General features: G+C 33.1%; 2 protein-coding genes across 6 annotated transcripts in view; one reads left to right on the top strand and one right to left on the bottom strand.

The window, feature by feature from the left end:
- Nucleotides 1-17,857, top strand: part of LOC124534583 (GRAM domain-containing protein 2B-like) — a 76,187-nt gene extending 58,330 nt beyond the window's left edge. For all 4 annotated transcript variants that reach the window (XM_047110500.1, XM_047110503.1, XM_047110502.1 and 1 more), the window contains 7 exons: nucleotides 7,357-7,517; nucleotides 9,563-9,666; nucleotides 11,553-11,750; nucleotides 12,907-13,036; nucleotides 14,209-14,363; nucleotides 15,081-15,200; nucleotides 15,993-17,857. In XM_047110500.1, the coding sequence (XP_046966456.1) occupies nucleotides 7,357-7,517; nucleotides 9,563-9,666; nucleotides 11,553-11,750; nucleotides 12,907-13,036; nucleotides 14,209-14,363; nucleotides 15,081-15,200; nucleotides 15,993-16,097 (973 nt within the window). In that variant the 3' untranslated portion in view covers nucleotides 16,098-17,857. The remainder of the gene's footprint in view (nucleotides 1-7,356; nucleotides 7,518-9,562; nucleotides 9,667-11,552; nucleotides 11,751-12,906; nucleotides 13,037-14,208; nucleotides 14,364-15,080; nucleotides 15,201-15,992) is intronic.
- A 1,282-nt stretch (nucleotides 17,858-19,139) lies between these two features.
- LOC124534568 (elongation factor-like GTPase 1) overlaps nucleotides 19,140-23,793 on the bottom strand; it is a 109,787-nt gene continuing 105,133 nt past the window's right edge. For both annotated transcript variants that reach the window (XM_047110479.1, XM_047110480.1), the window contains exons 10-11: nucleotides 19,919-20,103; nucleotides 19,140-19,540 (exon numbers count right to left, since the gene is read on the bottom strand). In XM_047110479.1, coding sequence (XP_046966435.1) covers nucleotides 19,352-19,540; nucleotides 19,919-20,103 — 374 coding nt within the window. In that variant the 3' untranslated portion in view covers nucleotides 19,140-19,351. The remainder of the gene's footprint in view (nucleotides 19,541-19,918; nucleotides 20,104-23,793) is intronic.

Genomic DNA, 23,793 nt, shown 5'->3' with positions numbered 1-23,793 from the left:
GAGCTAAATGAGAGAGAATGAATGATTTCGTAAGCGAAATCTTTAAACTCAAACTGTCTCATCAAACACTTTTTATCACCGACTGGAGATTAAATAGCTCTGAAAACTTTTCTTCAAGTGATATTGTCACCAATATGAATCGGATTTTGAGAATTATTAAGTGCTAAACTAAGGAATATAGTGTTTCATTTTTAGCACTTGCATCTACTGTATCGCAATTTGCAACTAAGTGTAAATAAATTGTTAGAATCAATTTTTTACATTATAATGGAGTCGATTGTACACTCTAAATATTTTATTATACACGGTGAGTTATAAATATAAAGTTTATTTTAAATTTTAAATCAATTATCCGGTACGATTCACCCGCCTATATTGATGTATTATTATTTTGCAATCAAAAACCGTTTACGTTGAATACTCTATTTATACATAAAAAACTGCTCTAATGTTATTTTTTTTAATGTCGCACACCGGGTCGAACTACGTTGGACTCTACCTTCAGCACTGATTTGCGTGTTTTTGACATTGACGGCAAACTCTAGTTATCCAGTTCAATAGTGTATGTACACATTTCTAAAGGTCCGTGCACTCACAACAACAACAACAGCCTGTAAATTCCCACTGCTGTGCTAAAGGCCTCCTCTCCCTTTGAGGAGAAGGTTTGGAACATATTCCACCACGCTGTTCCAATGCGGGTTGGTGGAATACACATGTTGCAGAATTTCTATGAAATTTGTCACATGCAGGTTTCCTCACGATGTTTTCCTTCACCGCTGAGTACGAGATGAATTATAAAGACAAATTAAGCACATGAAACAGCGGTGCTTGCCTGGGTTTGAACCCTCAATCATCGGTTAAGATGCACGCGTTCTAACCACTGGGCCATCTCCACTCCGACATCGTTTAAAAATTGGTAGAATAATAAATCAACACATTCAGTATGGTAGAATAGTTTGTCTTAAGAAACTTTCTTTAAAAGCGACACACAGATCTTTACGCTATATTTATAAATATAAAGACGGATGTAGTACTTTTTACGGCACCCAATTGAAAAACACGTTATTGTTACTAATATCACCTCTGACAATGTTGCGAGTTCGTGGTCTCTTTCCTATATCATGCGCTGATAAAAAATGCAATACAAGTTGCAATTTCTGCAATACGACGTTTATGATTGATATGCATACGATTTAAGAAATGCAATCTATGACTGTATTGCGTCTCACATTTAAAACTTTTTGCTCGTTCTGTGTTAAATCTTTTATTTTTTTTACAACAATAACAGCCTGTAAATTCCCACTGCTGGGCTAAAGGCCTCCTCTCCCTTTGAGGCGAAGGTTTGGTACATATTCCACCACGCTGTTCCAATGCGGGTTGGTGGAATACACATGTGGCAGAATTTCTATGAAATTTGTCACCTCACGATGTTTTCCTTCACCGCTGAGCACGAAATTATTTATTAAATTAATAAAGACAAATTAAGCACATGAATCAGCGTGCCTGGGTTTGAACCCGCAATCATCGGTTAAGATGCACGCGTTCGAACCACTGGGCCATCTCGACTCTTTTATTTTTTTAATGATTATGATCACAAGTGGGCACTTGTGATCTTCGATAGACCTTTACGCGACTATATAATCATATTGTCAATACGCTGATCACCTATATTATCTATAATTTCCCTTGTAGAAATTTAAAAAATAAATAAATGTAAGTTAAAATGAAAATAGAAGCAATATATGTCATTAAAAACATAATTATTATCTCATATGCATATTTAGAATTGTTGAGGTAATTCAGTGTTTAAAACGAATCGTGTATTGTTTTCTCAAATCTATTCAAACTATACTTAATTCACATAAGTCATAAATATCGTAAAGGAGGTTACCTCTATGTTTCTGATGAATATCTACCCCAAGTGTTGGGCAACTCGCTTTGAAGTTGTCTGGTGGAGTACCCTCTTTGCGTTCTAAACAGAAGGAAGAGGAAGTCTTACCATACCTGTGGAACATTAAATGATTGATACTTCACTTTTAATCTTATAAAAAACCCTATAAAGTATTTCGTATGTATATGGTAATCGTATACACAGTTATAATGGAAATTTTGTAAACCAATATTGATGTTCCTGTACCTACTACGGTTTAATTAATCTTAATTAGTGTGTAACAAAATAGGTAGCCTGTCACGTGTGTGTTGCGTATCAAACGCAAGTGTGTCCTCGGAATAGAGAACATCACAAGTGGCATCAAACTTCAATCTTTTACATGGGAAAATGAGCCATAGTAACTGATAAAATAGTGAAAATATCAATACAAAATTCAATGTAATTTATTCGAATTTCTAACGTGTTGTCCAATTGGTATAAGATACTAATGATACTTTACGAAAGTAAGTAAGTTAGTAATGGAATTTGTGTTGTATTTTCCCGTCTAAGGTTGTACCCATTTGTTCAATCAACACAGATAATGTTGATGTTCCCGGCCGCCCTCGATTCAAGCGATTAGGTAACGACAGCAACAACATTTTGACTATAGTTTCAATCACATTATAAAACATTCGTGTCATTATAGGTAATCAATGTTTTATAATAACCTTGAACAGAAAGCCTGAAAATACAATTTGAGCGATTGAATAATTACTTAAAATAAAAATAGGTCTGAGAATACTATATAGTGCATAGATTTATTTAATGTTAATGCTTGGCCATCAAAAGTATTCACATATTACCTTAGTATGTATTATAATAATGAGGAAATAAAATATCATTTGAAAAGTCTATACAGTGTATTTATAAGTTATCTATAACGTCGGTTTACGTTAAAAAAAGTAATAATTACGTCGACACGCGATTCCTACTTGTCAAATTGGGCATAACTTTATTATACCGTCTTTGGTCATTGATTTAAAAATAATTCGTATCAGTATTAAACCGGTAATTATGCTACATTGATAAATAAAGATATTGCGAAGTACACCTCAATTGATAAAAAACCATCTTTAATATTATTATTGTTTTTTTTTTATTTCTTCAGGGCATATCTGTGTTTGGTTTATAAAAATATAACATATCATCATTACATAGCAAAGTCCCTTACTGCTGGCTCTCTCTATGTATTCTTAGATCTTTAAAATTTTACAACGGAATTTGATGTGATTTTTTTAATAGATATATTGATTCAAGAGGTAGGTTTATATGTGTAATATATATACAATATATAGTAGAAACATACTGATAATTTTATACGTTTCTAAAGTTATGTAAAAACACATTCTGTGGTATATTTAGTACCAGCATTGCTCTCGTGCGAAGCCGGGGCGGCCCGCTAGTAAATTATACTTGTTCAATTTGTAAATGAAGTACTATTTCATTATTTAATAGTCATTAAAATGAATCATAATCGCATTCCTAACATTAAGATCATTCGACTACTTATCGAGTGAATATTCATGTATAATAATCTTCCTATTAAAATAAAATTAATTAAACATAAAAACTAACCAAAGAATGTGTTCAATAAAGGTAATGTCTAATAGACTTGCCATTTAATTATCGATAAGGAAAATAATAATACATTTTTCTTGTTAACTTAACCTGCTTATCAATTATATAATAATTATAATTAGATATTAAATTACCATAACCGATATTCAAATCATAATCATTGAATCGTTTCTTGGATCCCGGTGTCATTGTTCGAGCTATCTGTACGTTGTATATAAGCGACTTCACTTTATTTCGCTACAAACAGCTGTCGCATGTACTGGCTGCATCTTGCAGTCTGAATTTGCTTAACTAGCGTGTTGTACCGTTGTCGACCGGTAACGGATCGAAGGTGAATGTCGTTTCTAGTGATTGTTCAAAAGCAATCGTACGATTTTCTTCCCACTCTCTATATTGTTTTTGATGTCAATTAAAGTCAAGTCCGCGGTATCTCTGCTATCGCATGGTCCGGCCTCAAGCCGCTGAGGCGTTATAAGTTCGATGAACTCGTTTCCGGAAGGTCGTCGTCGTCTTGGAGAGATTTTTTTTAAAATATTTTAATAGAATTTATTTTTACCATTTGCTAAATCGTTAATAGCGTTTAATTTCGCTACACCTCGTTTAGACCTTCGCTATCTTATCGTTTGTGACGATAAATTACAGCGTATTCGATACACAATCAATACGTGTTGTACATAAGCATTCTATCAACAGTTGTTCTCTCGTGCGCGGCCGGAACGCTACTTCTGTCCGAAGTTAGTGTTTTCATACGTAATATTATCGACACTAGTTCAGTTTAATTTAAAAGAATAGAATTACCGGTTTGTTCGTCATTGCGATGTGATGGAATAATTACGAATGAATTGGAATCAGCGGCCTCGTGGACGTGTTTTGTGTTTTATGTTCGTCAACTGTAAAATAGCTTATAGTTTCGATATGTTCGCCTCGCTAACCGTATCATTTTATATTTAAACAAGTGATGCAAGGATATTGTCGTAATTCATAGTTTTAACGTTTCGGTATGTTCAACGGTTCGCTTTTGTTAATCTTATCGTTGGAGATAGACGGGGGTCAACTACATTATTCGCATACGTCAGTCGAAGATTAGGTATCGTTTGGTCTACATTCATTGATCAAACGCTTAACCTGAAACAATTATGAATGACAACTCGGATCATTGAAATTATAATAATATATTCGAACGATGAGAGTGTGTCGTTCATTATATTCACGTGTTTGTGCAATCAGAATTACAAGATTCAAGAAGAAATATGTGTAAAGTGATAGTGTGATGTGTACGTTGTTACCGATGATGTGAGATATCAATCAGGACAATGGTAGATAATGCATCTTTCGAGTATTCGGACGAGTCGAGTGGTGAAGGCAGCCTATCGAATCGAAATTTAGGGTAAGACACTTATTATGAAACTTAACCAATCAAATAAATATAACACAATTATACAACAAGGAAACGCAGCTGTTTGTAATATATGAGAATTAATTAAACTGATAAACAACTGGTTTTGTTAATATTTTGTAATAGAGTGAAAAATATCAAATAATAATCAAATCTTAAGCTTAAAGTATCAACCGTAAATATCCTAATCTTGAAATATGTCTTACTCGTCTCTTGAGAAAAAGAGGAGAGCAGGGTCTAGTAAACTTATTCTATGACGCTGTTCCAAAACGACTTGATATGTTACAGTATGACATTGTTAACAGCTGATATCTTTACCAATTAAGTTTCAGTACTTACGAGTCACGTGACCCCTCAACAATCAGGGTTCTGAATGTTAAGCTTGGCCATGACGAGTTAAATTTTAATCAAATTCAATTTTTAAAGTGAATCGTCCAGAATAATGCTTGAAATTGTAATTTATGTAAAGAAAAATAGGTGAGAAATTACAACAGCAGCCGAATTCGTATAAGACAAGCGAGTTTATTGCACTATCTGTATGGATATTGAAGTTTGTTTATAATAAATTTCGGTTTATACGTAAATAAAATACGAGGTTATCATTCGAGATGTATGAAAATTTACGTGATCTCATTACATTGAAAATAGAACGATATATTCTTTTTTCCGGATGTATCAGAAACTATTTGATTCTGTTATGTAAAATGTTCTATTTCCAGTTAATGTTAAGTGGCATAACAGTGCTTCTATCTGTGTCGTATTAAAATGCAATAACTTGCGTACGTCTCCACCGTCATATATGTTTTATTTATTTGGATCGACGGTGCCCTTGCCTTTTTCTCAGCAATAAGACTCATATTCGCTCGGCTTTCTCCTGTTTTCGTTACGGGATATCAATTCTGTTCGAATGCATATAACCAGGAGTAAACACGGTTTTTGGTCAGTTGCTCGCATCGAGGTCTCGACTAGTGTTTTGTGCCATTTACGAGAAATGGGTGTTTTTCTTCTGAAAAAGTATGTATTTTCATCTATGTACTTGCGATAAGGCGTTTTTCTACTGCCAAAGAGTATATTTAGTGTATATTCTATACCTTTGTTGGTATTTTGAGTCAAGTTTTAAGTAGAGGAAGTATCTGAGCTTTAGTGGTTGGCAGCACATTGTACTTCAATTTAACCCATATCATATGAAATAAACCTTTTCCAAAACATATGTCATAAGTATATTTACCGCGACTTGCGGCTAGACATAGAATCTGCGAATAAAAAATAGAAAATACCGTCAATTGAATGTATCACAATGTTAAATATATCGTACTATTTATATAATACTGTCCAAAAGTGTCCAAAAAAAAAACATCTATGATGAAAATCAAAAATGCGAAATACAAATGTTTGACTCTTCCGCATTTTTAAAACTTGATATCTAATTTGAATTTTTATATTCAATAATGAGATGTTAAATTTTCTGTCGTTATTCGTAAGACGTAAGGGTACCGATAGAAAAAAAAAACATTATCGAATTTTATAAAAATAGTCAATTTTGACAAAAACATTTGTAAGATTGCTTTGTTTGAATAGTTGTATTCGCAATATGAAACAATTTTAGTTCTTATAACAATGGAAACATTAATTTAAATAATATCGTTAATGAAGAAACGGGCAAGTTATAATAATGATAACAATTATACAGGTCAATTGAACAACTTTGATACAAGTAATCTTTTACGGTTTTCGAATCAAGTTGTTAAGATAGTACTTTTGTATATTTAGATAGTGTATCTTTATCGTTAATTGCAAACTTTGTGTGATTTTTTTTGAGTAATGTGTGATTGGAAAATAGGTCACTTGATGGTGACTTGTCTTCCTTGTGGCTACAGTTACAATTTCTCATTCACCCTCCAAACCGGAACACAACAACACATAGCTATTATTGTTTGGCGGTAGAATAACTAATGAGAGAATGATTTTTGTCCAGAGTCTCCCAGTTATTTAAAAAATTTGTAAGCTTCAAGACTTTTCCCCATACATGGGGATGATGAGGCCTTAACATTTACAAGCAGTTACTGTTGTTAAAAATACATCAGATATTGAGGAGAATATGTGATTTTCTGTTAGAACTTTGTGAAAGTAACTCAGTTTGTTTGCCTCCCTTTCACGACCAAACTGCTTAACCAAATTTGATGAGATTTTGTATGAAACAAATTTAAACTCTAAGAAAAGAAATAGGTATATAGGAAATACTCTTTTTGCCTGACACATGACAACCTATATCCTAAAACGCGTGCGAATCCGCGAGTAACTTCTAGTTCAAAATAAATTTTAAGGAATTTACATCAGACAGCTGAATTTAATATCAATATTACAATTTTCAGTTTGATTAAATACTACAATATATTGAATTAATCTCTATCATTAGTCGCAATGTATAATGTGTTATTCGTTTGTCTTCCAGACATGCAGTGAAGCCTTTGTCGGGCTCGGCGCCATCGGTGCGCGTGTCGGCGTTGGCGTCGGGCGATGAGGCCAAGGATGGCAAGCAGCCGAGTAAGTCCCGACAGAAGAAGTTCCAGAGGCACTTCCCGCAGGTCGGGCCTGAAGAACGTGTGCTCAATTGTAAGAAATTTTCAGATCTATATATTTTTGCTTTACTACCTTCAACCGATCATACTCTTATATTATAAGAGATACATTAATTTGATGAGTAAGCGTTTCTTTTTCCTTCAGTTATCATTATTTCTTTATTCAAGTATTATGTTATACTAAATACTTATACCTTAACAATATTATCAGAAATTTCAGTAACATCTATTAAATAATGTAAACTTTAAATTTATTCGTCTAAATAGAATTCGTCTATATCTTCATCTTGCATACTTAATAAATGTAATGAAGATTATATGTTATGAATGTTTTCATTGTTTTGTTTGTGTGATGCATCGATAAGAGCATGGGGTTTCACTACGCGTTGCCATAGGACCATACGGCGTCCTACTCTCGATATTATTAGCGAATCTACAAGTACAGCAGTGTTTTATGAAATTAAAAAAGTAAAGTAACAGCCTGTAAATTTCTTACTGCTGGCTAAGGCCTCCTCTCCCTTTGAGGAGAAGGTTTAGAACATATTCCACCGCGCTGTTCCAATACGGGTTGGTGGTATGCACATATGGCATAATTTCGATGAAATACATACAGATAGATACATGTAGGTTTCCTCACGATTTTTTCCTTTACCGCTGAGCACGAGATGAATTATAAACACAAAATAAGCACATATTTATAGTGGTGCTTGTCTGGACCCGAAATCAGGGGTTAAGGTTGCACTCGTTCTAACCACTGGGCCATCTCAGCTTTATTTTTAATTAAAAGTATATTTGTAGATATCTTAAAATATTTTTAAGTAAAAAATATACAGAAAGTAACTGGTCAAAAGTTTGACGTAGTCGAATCGTAATTATATACAAAAAAAAACCGAACGTTCATTGACTTTCATATTTCGAAAGATCAGGAGATTTGAATGTCAATATGCCATTGGTCCAATATTTTAATTATGATACCGTTTCGAGGTCTGATGTTTGTAGTGATCTTGTAGTGACTCGAATTATTCATGATTCTGAATATGTAGACTTGAAGAGATTTTGTTTATTGCATACAAATAAATGTTAATACACTATTGTTATAAATATTTGATGGTAGGCGTATGGCCAAATGGGCCACCTGATGTTAAATGGTAACCTCCGCCCATAGATATTGGCGCTGTATGAAATTTTAATTATTTCTTAAATAACCAATGTGCCACCAACCTTGGGACCAACTGAGATGATATGTCATTTGTGCCTGTAGTTAAATTGGCTAACTCATCCTTCAAATCCGAACTTATCAGTACTGTGTATTGTATTTACTCACGCTTCAAATTGAAACAACAATGTATTTCTTTTTGGTGGTAAAATATATGATGAGTAGATGACTAAACGGATGTAGTATGTACTATCTGGTATATAAAATTAAAGAATTTATGTTAATGATATGTAAACTATATAAAATTGTGAATTTTGATTATGTAAATAAATATACTGGTTTTCGCTCATATTTCTTTGAAAATCTTAATGTTCTTCTGTTCGTTTAAATACATAATATAGGATCGCCAATTTTTAATCAAAATCATGTGTACTTGGTAATTTTGAATCAGCCATTTTACAGTTTGTAAAGTTATCGGCTACGAAAGTAGTTTGATCTGAGAAGATATGTATCTAGACTCGGTTACGTTTTTCCACCATTCGAATAGCAATAATTGTAATTAAATAAAATTAAAAGCAATGTTATAAATGTGAATCATTACATAGTATTAAACGTCGCTTACCGCTGTCTGTATGCTTAGATCTTTAAAATTAAGCACCGGATTATGATACGGCTTTTTTTAACAGATAGAGTATTATTATTATATTGTAATCCTAGTAAACTGTGAAAACCAACCGCGGTACCCTCTCCGTCTCTTCAAACTATGACTTCACGACTTTCCCACTCAATCGATCATCATAAACATTTTTATTAAACATTATTAACCCCTTTCTCCCATCAGATTACTTTACAGTCATTGTAATTTTACTAAAGTTTTCAAACATAGTGTTCTTTTTTTTTAAAATAGTTATTATATCTTTCAGATTACTCATGCGCCCTGGTCGGTGATCTGTTGCTTCAAGGACATCTGTATATTACGAAGAACTATTTCGCTTTCTATTCAAACGTCTTTGGCTATGTGACCAAGGTAAGCCAGTCGATATATTTCACATATCTTGAACATTTATATTTCTATCGATGTGATTATTTCTCTTTTTGACTTATATGTACGGCGACTGTTTTTTTTAATTTGCAACAATTATCATCATCATTATCATGTAAAATGAAATAAAAAAAAATATGTATATTTTTGAGTTTCTTTCGCCGGTACTTCTCAGGTCCGAGGTGATAAATTCCAAACCGGTGGTAGATTTTTTGACTATCAATAAGCAAGTGTAAAATCACTTCTATATTGAATAAAGATTTTTGAGTTTGTCTTTGATTTGACTTTACCTACATTTTACATTCAGGTTTTAATAACTAGTTACTAGTTGTCTTTATATGGTAATTTACATGTTTAAATACTTCGTATTTCTTGAGTCGTGACCGTTTATATGTTGTGGGAAACCAAACGTTAGCGCGATTTAGAAACTTGCATTTAAACTCAAAAATTTAGTGCAAAATTTATTTTATACTGTTTAACAATATTTTACGTTAAGCATTATACGAAGCTTCTATCGATTTACATAAATCAAGGTGATCGAGTTGCTTCATAATGCGAAGTTGTTGAGTGATTAATTGAGATAAATAATTAATAGGATTTTGGTAACAGCAAATGTTCTATTTCACTAAATACATATTTCGAAGTGAGTTAGTGGGTCACACACACACATGCATCTTACATGTTAAAATTATTACTCAATAAATAAATATTCTTAGAAAATTTGTAGATTCATAAATTACTAATACTTGTTTCTTACTTTTTTTTTCTCGTAAATAACTAATGCGGAGGTGGCCCATTGGCTAGAACGCTTACATCATAATCGATGATTGCGGGTTTAATGCAAATCCAGACAAGCGATTCATATCGAGCTCGACGGTGTAGTCGTGAGGAAACTGCATGTGTTTAACTTGAACGACATTCTGCCGCATGTGATTCTACCATCTGTCGAATCAAAATCAATCAAAATCAAAATAAACTTTATTCAAGTGGGCTTTCACAAGCACTTTTGAATCGTCATTTAACAATTAAGTGAAGCTACCACCGGTTCGGAAATTAGATTCTACCGAGAAGAACCGGCAAAAAACTCAGTAGTTACTCCTTATCAACATTTAAAAAAATACAGTCATGTTAGTTAATATAATTATTTAAATTAATGATCCTAAAGAGAGAGGAGACCTTAGCCTATCAGTGGGAAATTAACAGGCTGTGCGTATCGCAAATAACTGTCAAATATATGTAACTCAACATTATATACGTAGTTGTTTGTGTAATGTCGTGATCATGAATTTGTCGTTACCATTTCCAATAGGACTTGACGTCCTTAACCTTAAGACTGATATAGATATTACTCAACTGATTTACTCTCGACGGAATCTTAACCTTGGACTTAGTAAAATACAGTTATAAAAACTAACGAAATATTTCTTTGCGGTGAAGTTTTCGATGAAGTTTTTGATTTTGGAAGGTACTTTGAGACGAAATGGCCCAATGGTTAGGATGCGTGCATTTTAAACTATGATTACGGGTTCAAATCCAGGCAAGCACCACTGAATATTCATGTGCTTAATTTGTGTCTATAATTCATCTCGTGCTCGGCGGTGAAGGAAAACATTGTGAGTAACCCTGCATGTGTCTAATTTCATATAAATTCTGTCACATGTGTATTCAACCAATCCGCATTGGAACAACGTGGTGGAATGTGTTCCAAACCTTCTCCTCAAAGGGAGAAGGAGGCCTTAGCCCAGCTGTGGTTTACAGGCTTTTGTTGTTGTTTGAAGGTTCTAGAACAACTTATAAATAGCTATCTTAAGAATGTTTTTGTTTAATTATTCTAAATAGCTTTTTAAATATGGGCTTGTATTTAATTCCAGTTACTAATACCGACGACGTCCGTCCTTCGTATAACAAAGGAGAAGGTGGCCCGTATAATACCGAATGCGGTTGGAGTATGCACGCGCGACGAGCGTCACGTGTTCGGCTCGTTGCTGTCGCGCGACTCGACCTACAAACTTATGATGCTCGTTTGGAAAGCAAACAGAGTTGATGAATTAACTGTTCCTAAACCCGAAGTAAGTACTTTATAATACCACTAATTTGTTGATACGTTGTCATGTGTTAGGCAAAAAAAGTAGTCTACGTCCTTTCTTGGAGTTTGATTCATATCAAATTCCATCAAATTGGGTTCATTGATTTGGTTGTGAAAGAGCGATAGACAGACAGACAGAAAGAGCTACTTTCACATTTATAATATTAGTACATATTACTTTCATCACCTTTATATGAATTGTAAAATATTGGTCCAAGCGTCGTTCCCTGCGGGACTCCTATAAAATTACATTTCGTACATTATATATTCGTTGAAAAAGGTCTTAAGCGTTGTAGTTATATTTTAAAATAGATATGTTTTTATCATTGTAATAAAACTGATTTTAGGAAATTGCTGTTGTGTGTTTACTCGTAAAATATTCCACAGGCGTTTTTTACACGCAATCATAAAGATACAATAACATGCCTGAGACCTTGCGGTGACGTCGCTTTTATATAATTATAAAATCTTATATCATTCTCAAAATAAAACAGTCACATTAGTAGTAGATTCGCAAGGTTACATTTTTTAAATATTTTTCATTTTAGCTTCGACAGCTAATATTTTAATGACGACTACAAGCTATGTCATTATTGTCGTTTTAAAATTCTTGGTCAAGATATATTCTTGGTATTTAAATGGTAAATCTTATTGAGTTTTAATGAATGTATACTTTATATAATGAATATAATTAAATATATATACTTGCTTATTCTTTCTTAACATATAAAATTTCAATTCAACTTTTATTTCTTGTTTGTTGGTTTTCCGTATTAGTCATGGTTTTCGCCATATGAGGTTGAGACGTTTGCGTTGGAGATTCAGGGATACGTTGTAAAAAAACGTACTATTCCAAGAAATATTTCAAAAGTTTTGATTAACGAACGAATATTTTAAGAATATTGTAGTTATTAGTTTTTAAATTAACATGGTTATTTTTATTATTACAATTATTAATTACGGGATATTTACCATATGTTTTATTTTTGTTCTCGTGAACAAGACATTCGTAGATAATGTCGAAATATCGAGCTCCAACGATCAAAAATATAGGACATGGTAAATATCTCGTAATTATTAACTGTAATATTGTAGTTATTGTTGAAAATTTTTATAATATATCTTTATTTATTCCATAGGAACTCCGGACATCGGAAGTCGAAGCATCGGAATACTCCCCGGAAGACGACAGCAGTTCAGGGGGAGCAGACCACATAGATGCCCCCTCAGTACCCATTAGACCTGAACCTGAAGCTATTATCGCTGCTGGTATGCTATCAGTAACAACTGAATATTTTATTGTAAAACTATTATCTTGCATTTTGCATTGTTTGTTTGTGCTGATCTGACAGGAAAATGACACAATGACAAGGCAAAGTCAATGACTGGAGATAGTTAATTTTCAGTTTTCATAAATTTAATTTCAAGACCGATGAAATTCTGCTTCATAAGTTTTTATTAACACATCCAATATTTATCAGTTTTTTTTGAGGTCCAATAAGACGTCAAGGAAAGAAATTTAAAGACAAAAATATCTCTTATAAATCAAAGTGCGTGTATATTGAATGATTGATTTAAATTAAGTTTATTTTAAAGTTATTGTCTTTACTGCAACTAAAAGGTTATATTGAAGTCGACACGTATGTATGGTTTAAACTATGTCCAACGATTGTCTCTGCCCTAAATATCACTGAGCAAAAGTAGGCGAGTTAGTAACAAATGCAACTATAAGGTTATATTGAAGTCAAAACGTATGTATGGTTTAAACTATGTCCAAAGATTGTCGTTGCCCTTAATATCAATGAGCAAATGTGAGCGAGTTAGTAACAAATGCATCTATAAGGTTATATTGAAGTCGACACGTATGTATGGTTTAAACTATGTCCAATGATTGTCTCTGCCCTAAATATCAATGGGCAAAAGTAGGCGAGTTAGTAACAAATGCAACTATAAGGTTATATTGAAGTCGACACGTATGTATGGTTTAAACCATGTCTAACAATTGTCTTTGCACTTAATATCAATGAGCAAAAGTAGGCGAGTTAGTAACAAATGCAACTATAAGGTTATATTGAAGTCGACACGTATACAACAACAACAACAACAACAGCCTGTAAATTCCCACTGCTGGGCTAAAGGCCTCCTCTCCCTTTGAGGAGAAGGTTTGGAACATATTCCACCACGCTGTTCCAATGCGAGTTGGTGGAATACACATGTGGCAGAATTTGTATGAAATTTGTCACATGCAGGTTTCCTCACGATGTTTTCCTTCACCGCTGAGCACGAGATGAATTATAAAGACAAATTAAGCACATGAATCAGCGGTGCTTGATTGATGCGACACGTATGTATGGTTGAAATTATGTCCAACGATTGTCCTTGCCCTAAATATCAATGAGCAAAAGTGAGTGTATTGGTGACAAAGAGTGTGATGTCGTTAGCGGGCGCGGCCGTGATCCAGCCGGCGCTGCTGACGGGCGCCGCGCCGCCGCGCCGCGCGCCGCGCTGGCACGCGCTGCTGCTCGCGCTCGCGCTGCTGCTCTGCTGCTCCGCGCTCTACTTCGCCTACCGCCTCTACGCCGCCGACCAACCGCGCGTGAGTAGACCTCGCCGTACTACACGAACCGCCCCCCCCCCCCACACGCCCGCTACCCAACGTACTGGGAACACAAGCAACGTTACAGTGGTTACAATAATCTCTATAAATAGACATGATACTCATTACATAACGTTCAGAGCTCATTGTTGGTCATTAATGTAGTACATAGGGAATAGGCTATTTGACAATGTGAAAAATAAATTGTGAATTATTGTAATCAGTGTATGTTATGATTTTAAAAATGGTTATTTACTAACGATTTGAAAATAATACTTAATTTATTCAAAAATCAATAAATATAAATGCATTTTTTCAAACGTTTGTCACGTGACATAAAACGCTCCTGATTGGCCGGGCTTATCATGAAGTCACTTTCTTGTAAACCTTGCTTTTCTACTATATGTACCACAGATTAAAATACTGCAAAGTGACGTCACCGACCCCATTGCAGCGCCATATTGTCCAAGTAGCGTTTTCGCGCGTTATTTAAATATGTAATTTTTAATATGATATTTTTCGGCAAATATTTACTAGAAATAAATAAATCAACTTTTACTGGGTTCCCTAACCTCTACTAAATAATATAAAATGGATTTTAAAAACCAGTCAAATAGCCTATTGTATTTCTTATATGATCGCTTATAGTGACCTCAACTCGCTACTCTGTTTTCATGAATTAAAAATGATAAATCCTTTGAATCGGGCTCGTTCCAGGAGGCCGTGTCGGGAGACGAGCTCTATTCGGAGCTGGTGCGGTGGCGCGCTCGCCTGCACGGCCGCGCCGCCGCAGAGCTACACGCATTCCTCTCCACCAACCTGCTGCTGCTCGCCAAGGTATCACATCACCCCTCTGGGGGTATAATGCTTAGATAATTGTATCCGTGTTACGATTGGGTCATTTATTTGTGGGTTCAGGAAAATTATGGAATGTATTGTCTAATGTATTATGAAATTGAACAAATCAAATTTTTTTTTCAAATTCAAATTAAAATCAAACAAATGAAATTTAATATTTGTCTTCCCCACACCCCTCTAGGGGTATACTGCTTAGATAATTGTATCCGTGTAACGATTGGGTCATGTATATGTGTGTTCACGAAAATTATGGAATGGATTGTCTAATGCATTATGAAATTGTACAAACCAAATTTAATCAAATTAAAATCAAACAAATGAAATTTAAGTTTCTTCTGCTCAAGAATACTACCGACAAAGGTGTTAAATAATATATAATATTGAACAGCTAATCGTGTTGGTTCAATATAAGTAAGATCTGCACTAATTTGACAGTCTGAAATGTTTGCTAAATTAAGTTTTTATACACAGATATTATTGTAACAATACCTCTTTATAATATACTAAACACTAGCGGCCTGACCTGCCTTCGCACGGGTAGACATAAGTTTAATTATTTTGACTTTTCATTTATAAATTATTTTAATGCTTTTTAACGACACGCTTAACAATTGTCGTTTTATTTCAACTCTGTCTATTCCTGAAAACCGCATGAAAATCTGCTCACTAGTTTTGGAGTCTACCGCGAACATACCGACAGACGCGACCGGGGTACTTTGTTTTATAATAGTGATATATATAGCTAACCGGATTTGTATGTTATCCCTGCAGGTGCGACAGTCACTGGAGGCGCTGTCGGGCGTCATACTCACGGACATGTCGCAAGCGGCCGCCGACATAAACCTCGACGTGCCCAACGAGACCGTGTTCAGTTAGCGCGCCGGCGACGCGACCGGGGGCCCGGGGGCCTGAGGGGGCAGTTGAGGGGGGGGGCGTTACGATCAAGGACCAGTGATACGTTAACATAGTGCATTTTAAATTCATCGTGGATTATCAGTGATTATGTTTAAACGGTATTCTTTTTAACCCAAATTAGTACCTGCCTTTAAACATTATGTAATCGCAAATACTTTTGTTCAGTTCTACCGTTATGTAGTACTCCTTTTGAATACTGTGATTATTTGTTGATTTAGAAATTTTTTTTATATTCTATTATGTTAAGTGTAAAGTTAATTTTATGTATATCCAAAGAATTCTTGTTTGAAAATGTGATTTTGTATATAAGAGCAACGGCGAAACCAATTAAAAGCCTATAAGGCGATGCTAGGTCATATTGAATGTGTCAAACACGATAGGTTAAGGGTGATTGGCCAATAGAATCGACGTTAGGGTAAATACAACCATATTGGCCCGGCAGTCAATATTATACGTGGCGATTTATTACCTACTTTCTTTTATCATGGGAATTGGGCTTAAAATGTTGCTTGACTAGAAAACACTATGTATTTATATCCAAAAATCTGTTATAACTTTAATTTAATAGTAGATATGGAATTTATGATTGTTTTAATTTAGAATGTTATATGAAATTGAAAATCTAAGCAACATTTTAACGTGAAACCAGAGAGCATTTATAATTGAAATTACTTTACCAAAAGGTGGCGGTGCTAGGTACTAAAACATTCCTGAACAAATACAGTCAGAGCTGAAATAAAGTTTAACAATAAAAATTTAACAAATAAAACATAAAATATTTGATTGATAAATTTTATGGAACAGGACAATAATGAGGAGGCTCTGATTCTGATGAATGCATACAATGATATTGAACTAAAAGGTTTGCCAAAAAAAAAACAAATACTTCTTGCCAATACGTAATAACGAATAGTTGTTTCTGTTATTGCAGATATATCGTATGTAGCGCTGGTATTAGTACATTTATTTTTTAAGTATTTAATTAAGAAATCGGGCATTTTAGCGTTCACTTAGTCTTGCTCGGTTTTTTTTTTTGATTGCATCCTATAAATAATATTTGACAAATTTAGTGAATAGATAAATATTATTTTCATTATATTCGAATTAAACTGAGTTTATAGTTGTAATTAAGTTTTATTTTCAGAGTTAATATATTAAACAATGCAATCGAAATACGTGGCCCGGTGCAGTTTCATAGTATATAATTTATTCTAGTCTTTAGTAACGCTCAACTTATATGTTTCGGTACTATTATAGATGTACTTATTCATTGTAGAAACCGCTTCAGATAATGAATATGTACGGACAACAGATTTGTTGTTTGTGTGAAAATGCATGAATGATATATGATAATCGTCTCTTTGATTGGACTTTCATGGTTGTTTCGATCAAATCTAGAAGAATCCAAAGCATAAAAATAATAACCCTTTTCATTAAAAAAAAGAGTAATTTTTTTTTTTATTACATTTAGAACACATTTTAAATACATATATTCTCTTTTAATTCATACACTTGAGTTTCCATATATGTTACCAGCGGTGCCAAAGTATTTGTCACTACATCTATGATGCATCTAACGTAACTATAGCAAATCTGGTGCATTAGGCTGTTTACAATGACATTATCTCTACGACACATTGTTATGAAAGCAAACTTAAAACAACATCAATCAAACAAAATTATTTATTATCTGTTCCGTTCGCTATAATAATTGTTGTTAACTTTAAAAAAAAAAAAAACTTGTTAAAAATACTGCATGAAAATTTCTTTCTAAAATTTCTGTGCGTGTATGTGTCCAGAGATAAAAGTTAGCTTTTTCAATGTAAGTCAGAAATATTTTTGCCAAAGACAATGCTAGATTAGGGAAGGTATCACGTAGTTAGGTTAGCAGTTTGTACAATACGCAGTGTTAGATAGGATTATTTGGAATTCATATTTTCGGCTTAATGGAAATGTTATTTTCATCTATATTAATAATTATAATCATTTACTATATTGTAAATTATTATAGTTATGATGTACGAATGATTACAAAGTATTGTAATTTTAATGCTTTGGATAAGGATTTTATCAAACCGTCTGTCTAATAATTTTATTATATGTTGAAATTTTCAATGTATAAATGAATATAATGTGAAATTAAGTGACGTAAATTTAAAAGTTTTATTTTTTGAATTTATATTTTTTTTATGTTTTTTGTAGAAATGGAAATAGTTTTGGCATTTATTTTATTATTTATTTTTTATTATTATTGAATACTGTTATAGGCAGACGGTTGTTTAGTGCAATCTAATTAAATTGGTGATTAATGTTTTCTTCTAGATATTGTTAAGGTTTTTGTTATGCGGTCATTTTGTATATATGATTGGAATTTGTTTGTTAATTTATGTAAATAATAGATAAAGGACTTTATTGAATATAAACAATTGTTTTATTATAACAAAACCAACTTAACTAGTTTTAGAAAAGAGAATATAAAGCATGCTGATAATGTTTATTATTATTGTACTCTTTTGACACGTTTTCTGAAATGTTTCGTGGCTTTATTTAAAATTAGATACATTTTTTTTTGACAGGCACGGACTACAAAATTTTGGGCTATGTCTATTGTAGCTATCGACTAAGCAATATTGAATAAAAGTTTAAGGGTGTCTCGAGGTCTAAAACTAAATTCGATTCGAGTTTAACGTAACATCACTATTTTTCTAACTAAATACATATATAAAATTTATGCATATACATATATAATTATCTTGGAAAACGACGAAGCGAAAGGTAATACCTAGGCATTTATACCATCAATATTTTTGATTTCTAAATGGTATTGTCGTTGCGGTTATAAGTTACGAAAGTAAAATAAAATGACAGCTTTGTTGAAAATTGTACATTTTGTAAGCGTCGATACAGAGGTATTTGCACAGAAATCATAATACGTTTGAATAAAAACCCAACATTATATAGACAAAATTTTATTAAATTTTAATAACATTAACAATCATTTTAAAAATAAACTATGTACGAGGAAATACATAAAAATTGCAAAAATGCTTTTTAAGGAAGATACATATTTAAAATTTAACAATACGTTAGTTTTAAGTTATAGTTTAAATAGAACGGCAACACAATGTCTAAAATATTATTTTGTATACAATTTGGCCAAATTCCGTATAATATTGTACCAAATGCGACTTTATGTAGTTGCAATAATAGTTGTATTATTTCTTCTTGGACAATGTTCTTTGCTTCTCCGCGTGTTGCACGAGTTGTTTGTCAGTTGCAAGACCCTTCCTGGTCCTGACGGCGTCCATGTACGCCTTGGCTCTGTTCACGCCGTCCCATTTCTCTCCCCAATGCAAGTACTCCTCTTCAGTCCTAGGCCTCCAGAATGGATCGATGTCAATTACCTGTAACGAAACGACATAATGATGGTGGTTACTATTAATCATTGCTGTATTCGTTTTTCAAATATATGTAGCAATTTAAAAACATACTACAATAAAATGATCACTAGTAAAATAAATGGAATTTCACGTTTGTAGCATGAATCGCCTGAAGTACAAAAATAGCATTTACACGTATCAATACATTTTGCTCACACAAAAATTAAAGGAGCAACTAGTAACTTCTAAATTATTTGTTAAACAATGAAGACGTAAGTCATACTTGACCTTAATAAAAAAATCTTTTAATAGTACGATATCAAGATAATCAAAATAAATTACATCTAAGTTTACTTATTGAGTGATTTCATCGAGATAATGACGACGAATTTATAACATTACCTCCCAATGACTGAACATCAGTTGCGGCGCGGCGAGCCCTGACGTGTGCGTGCGCAGCTCTATCGCGAACTTGAAGCTCTCGGCGACCGGCATGAGCGCCTGCACTCGGAACGAAGCGGAGCCGCTCTGCAGATCGCTGCCGATCACCCTACCGCCTCTCCTGCCCAGAGCTGCATATAACTTACCTAGAACAGAAATTTCATATGTTATTAAAATGTTTAATCATTTTTTATACTACCTAAAAGTTTGGAGGAACTATTGGCTATCGTCTGTAAAGTGTCCAATGAACGTTTCCTTTTTTTGTAATAGGTTTTACATATTATAACGAACTTTAAAAGTTTCAAAACCCTGCTGATAATGATAAAAAATATTTGTTTTCTTTTGTAAGACTTAAAATAAGTATAAATAATAATCTACAGTATATAGTGTGGCTAACATGGCCAATATTGGGAAATATATCGCAGTATAACCTGTATTGAAAGATTGAATTTCAAATTAAATATTTATATTAATTTTTTCATGGCCACAATGGAATCAATAAGTAATTTTATCACAGATATGTGAGCAACCACACATAGCCAATGATTGTAATACAACACGATACACGTGTAGGTATTGTTAGCACATAGTAGGTACTCATAAATTCAAATGCTATTACAGTTTATTATATAAAGAGCGGAAATAGAAAAAGAAAATCATTTATAAGATTTGTATATAATACGTATGTAAATTGCTACATATTATTTTCCGAACCGGTGATAGTGTTTAATTTGACCATCAATCAATAAGTGTAATGCGTTGATATTGAATAAAGGAATTTGAGTTGGAGTTTACTATTTAGTTTATATGGTACATCATTTTATTTAAAAAGGATTTTCCGATAAAACTAATATTTCTTGGAATATTAAGTTTTGTTTGTGTATGTATAGACGCGTTGCGGCTTCAAATGTGAACAATAACCATCTATGAACAACTTCTAGATTGAAAAACAAACATGTTTTTCATTTGATTGTTGAAATTTCCGAAGTTTCCCTGCATGTATTATACTTATAAAGCTTTTAAATACTCTATTTACTTCTGACAGCCTTATCAAATTTATTTTATCTTATATAGAGAACCTCTTTAAGCAAACAAAACATTAAATAAAAAGAACTTGAACCAGTATCAAAAAATATTTAAAATAACTATGTCAATTTTACTACTATTTATATAGTAAGACTTATATCGATATCTTGATAATAAATGATGTCATCAATTCTAAAATACTTCAGCATAATTAATGCTTGATTAAACTTTGATGATTAGTTTCATGTCTCAAAGCGTTAGTGTTAGGCTAAATAAATGGCAATTTTTTTTTTAACATATCTAACCGACACCCTCGATTCGTTTGTCAAATAGTACCAGTTCCAGGTTCTGTTGCATCTCGCCGGACGAATCGGACCGGATGCACGCCCGTGACCGGAAGACCTCCATTCATCTCAAAATGGCTCGCGACGAATCTTTTTAAGACCGACGGTATTTTTCTACGCGACTGCCCACAAAATATTTTGTCAAGTTATGGCATCACGAAGCAAAGTTTTTCTTGCATTTTTTTTTTCATATCCTTTTTGTTGCATTATCACGAGATGCGTTATTCGATACCCGTGGCGTATAGTTTCAGTCAATAAACTTTTGACACGAATCGGCTGAATTGCGAAGGCTAATTTATATAAGACTGGCTGCCACCCGACCGCTTGGCTGCGCATTAAATAAAAAAGGAGGAAGAATTAACGGAATTCTAAAATTGAATATGCCTACAACTATCAGAGATGCTCAGTCTCTAAGCGATACTTTCAGTAATTTCCACGAAATAACGAATAAAAATGTTTCGCATATATAATAAAAATCATTTCGGAATAACAAATTTGAAATTGTCAATTCAATTCAAGTCAACAAATTGTGATCGATTCATTTATTCAAAATAGTTATTATTAATGTACCTAAATAAATTTAATACGTATCTACGTTTTATATCAATTTCATCAAAGCAAATCAATATATATGGATGAGTACAACTCCTTCATTTATTTCCTTTAGATATTTCATAAACAATATAAAACTTTAGCAAACCAATATCTGACTTTGACTTTTTTTTCTTTGGTTCAAATATATATAAATATAGCGAATTCTCTGGAATTATATATGGTAATAAGTATGATATATATAGACATATATACAACCAAATATTCTCTTCCTTTTTTAAATTCGGTTAAAAAATATAGCGTGATAGCTTGAAAACTATAACAAAAAAAAAAAAACTACATTGTAGGCAAATAATTTTAAATGATAGCAGAAAAATTAAATTAATTAAAAAAAAAAAGGTTTTATATGTTATCAATTTTATGATGTTGCAATTTTGTGTAATATTAAACTACATACAACCAGGATATTAAGAAAGCATGGTACTAAAGTAATCGTAGCGGATATAGGATTAAATTTCGCTGAATATTTTTATTAATTACTGTACTAAGAATAATTGTAAAGCAAATAGCGAATATCGCTTATTAAGTTCCAATAAGGTTTTACTAACGAAATAAAACTCTTTAGTTATTAAATTGATTAGTAATATTACAGATGAGTTAGTATATAATACTGAAGTCAGCTTTTTATGATTTTTTGAACAGGGATATACCGACGGTTAGACTATGGATCCTAACGAGAGGATTACTAGAAAATCAATACTTTTTTTTTCATTAGCCTATAAATTTCCAACTGCTAGGCTAGGTTCTACTCACCCTTTGAAAAGAAGGTAATCACTTACATAGTATTAAAATATAATATTTATTACTGTCAATTTTATTGTAGGTATTACAAAATTTAGTGACGTCAATTACAATAAAAGTTAAAACTTGAATAAAACACATTATATTTCATTATATTATAAAAAAACAGTTCCCATCAACATATATCTGTCTGTCTGAACGCAATACATTCAAAAACTTAGACACACTAAGATAACGACGCATACTCAACATGATTTCGTTTTAATATGTTATTAAATATCAATAATAATTATGTCTAGTATGCTGCGGTTTCATATGAATTGAAAAGACAATGAATTCCGCATAGCGAGGATGGTAAGAGATGAAACACAGACCGTTGTGCCCTATATCACCTTGTCCGCGCGATGCAGTTATGTTCTGTTCCGGGAGACGCGTGTCTCACGGCGGGACGTCGCATTACTAATATTATTTATATGGACATATTTTTATTTTAGAGCCGAGTTGGTCCAGCGGTTAGAACGCGTGCATCTTAACCGATGATTGCAGGTTCAAACACAGGCAAGCACCACTGAATATTCATGTGCTTAATTTGTGTTTATAATTCATCTCGTGCTCGGCGGTAAAGGAAAAGGTGTCTAATTTTATAGCAATTCTGCCACATGTGTATTCCACCAACCCGCATTGGAACAGCGTGGTGGAATATGTTCCAAACCTTCTTCTCAAAGGGAGAGGAGGCCTAAGCCCAGTGAGAAATTTACAGGCTGTTGTTGGACATATTTTAGACCTGACCTCAAGTCCAGAGTAGATTTTTAGGCCAAGGCCTGTTGTAACGTCAAAGGATGAATCGAGCGTCAATGAATTCAGTACGATTATACATATTATACAATAACAAGTCACCGAATTCCATATGAATGAACTGTTGCGGCCTTCGCTTCCAAGAATCACTTGTTTAAATTAAGCCTTTGAAATAATTCATAAGTAGCGCGTAAAGATTGTAGTTTGATAAGTTACGTGTTGATAGGAAAAAAACCTTTAGCACACACATAACGACAATAACAAATCCTTTTTGTTTTTCTTACTTATATATTGCATATATTAATATTATATATTATA

Source organism: Vanessa cardui, chromosome 13, assembly GCF_905220365.1.
Source record: "Vanessa cardui chromosome 13, ilVanCard2.1, whole genome shotgun sequence".
NCBI classification, from domain to species: Eukaryota; Metazoa; Arthropoda; class Insecta; order Lepidoptera; family Nymphalidae; genus Vanessa; species Vanessa cardui.
The sequence above is the reverse complement of the archived record's forward strand: the minus strand, read 5'-3'. Positions and strand labels throughout refer to the sequence as shown.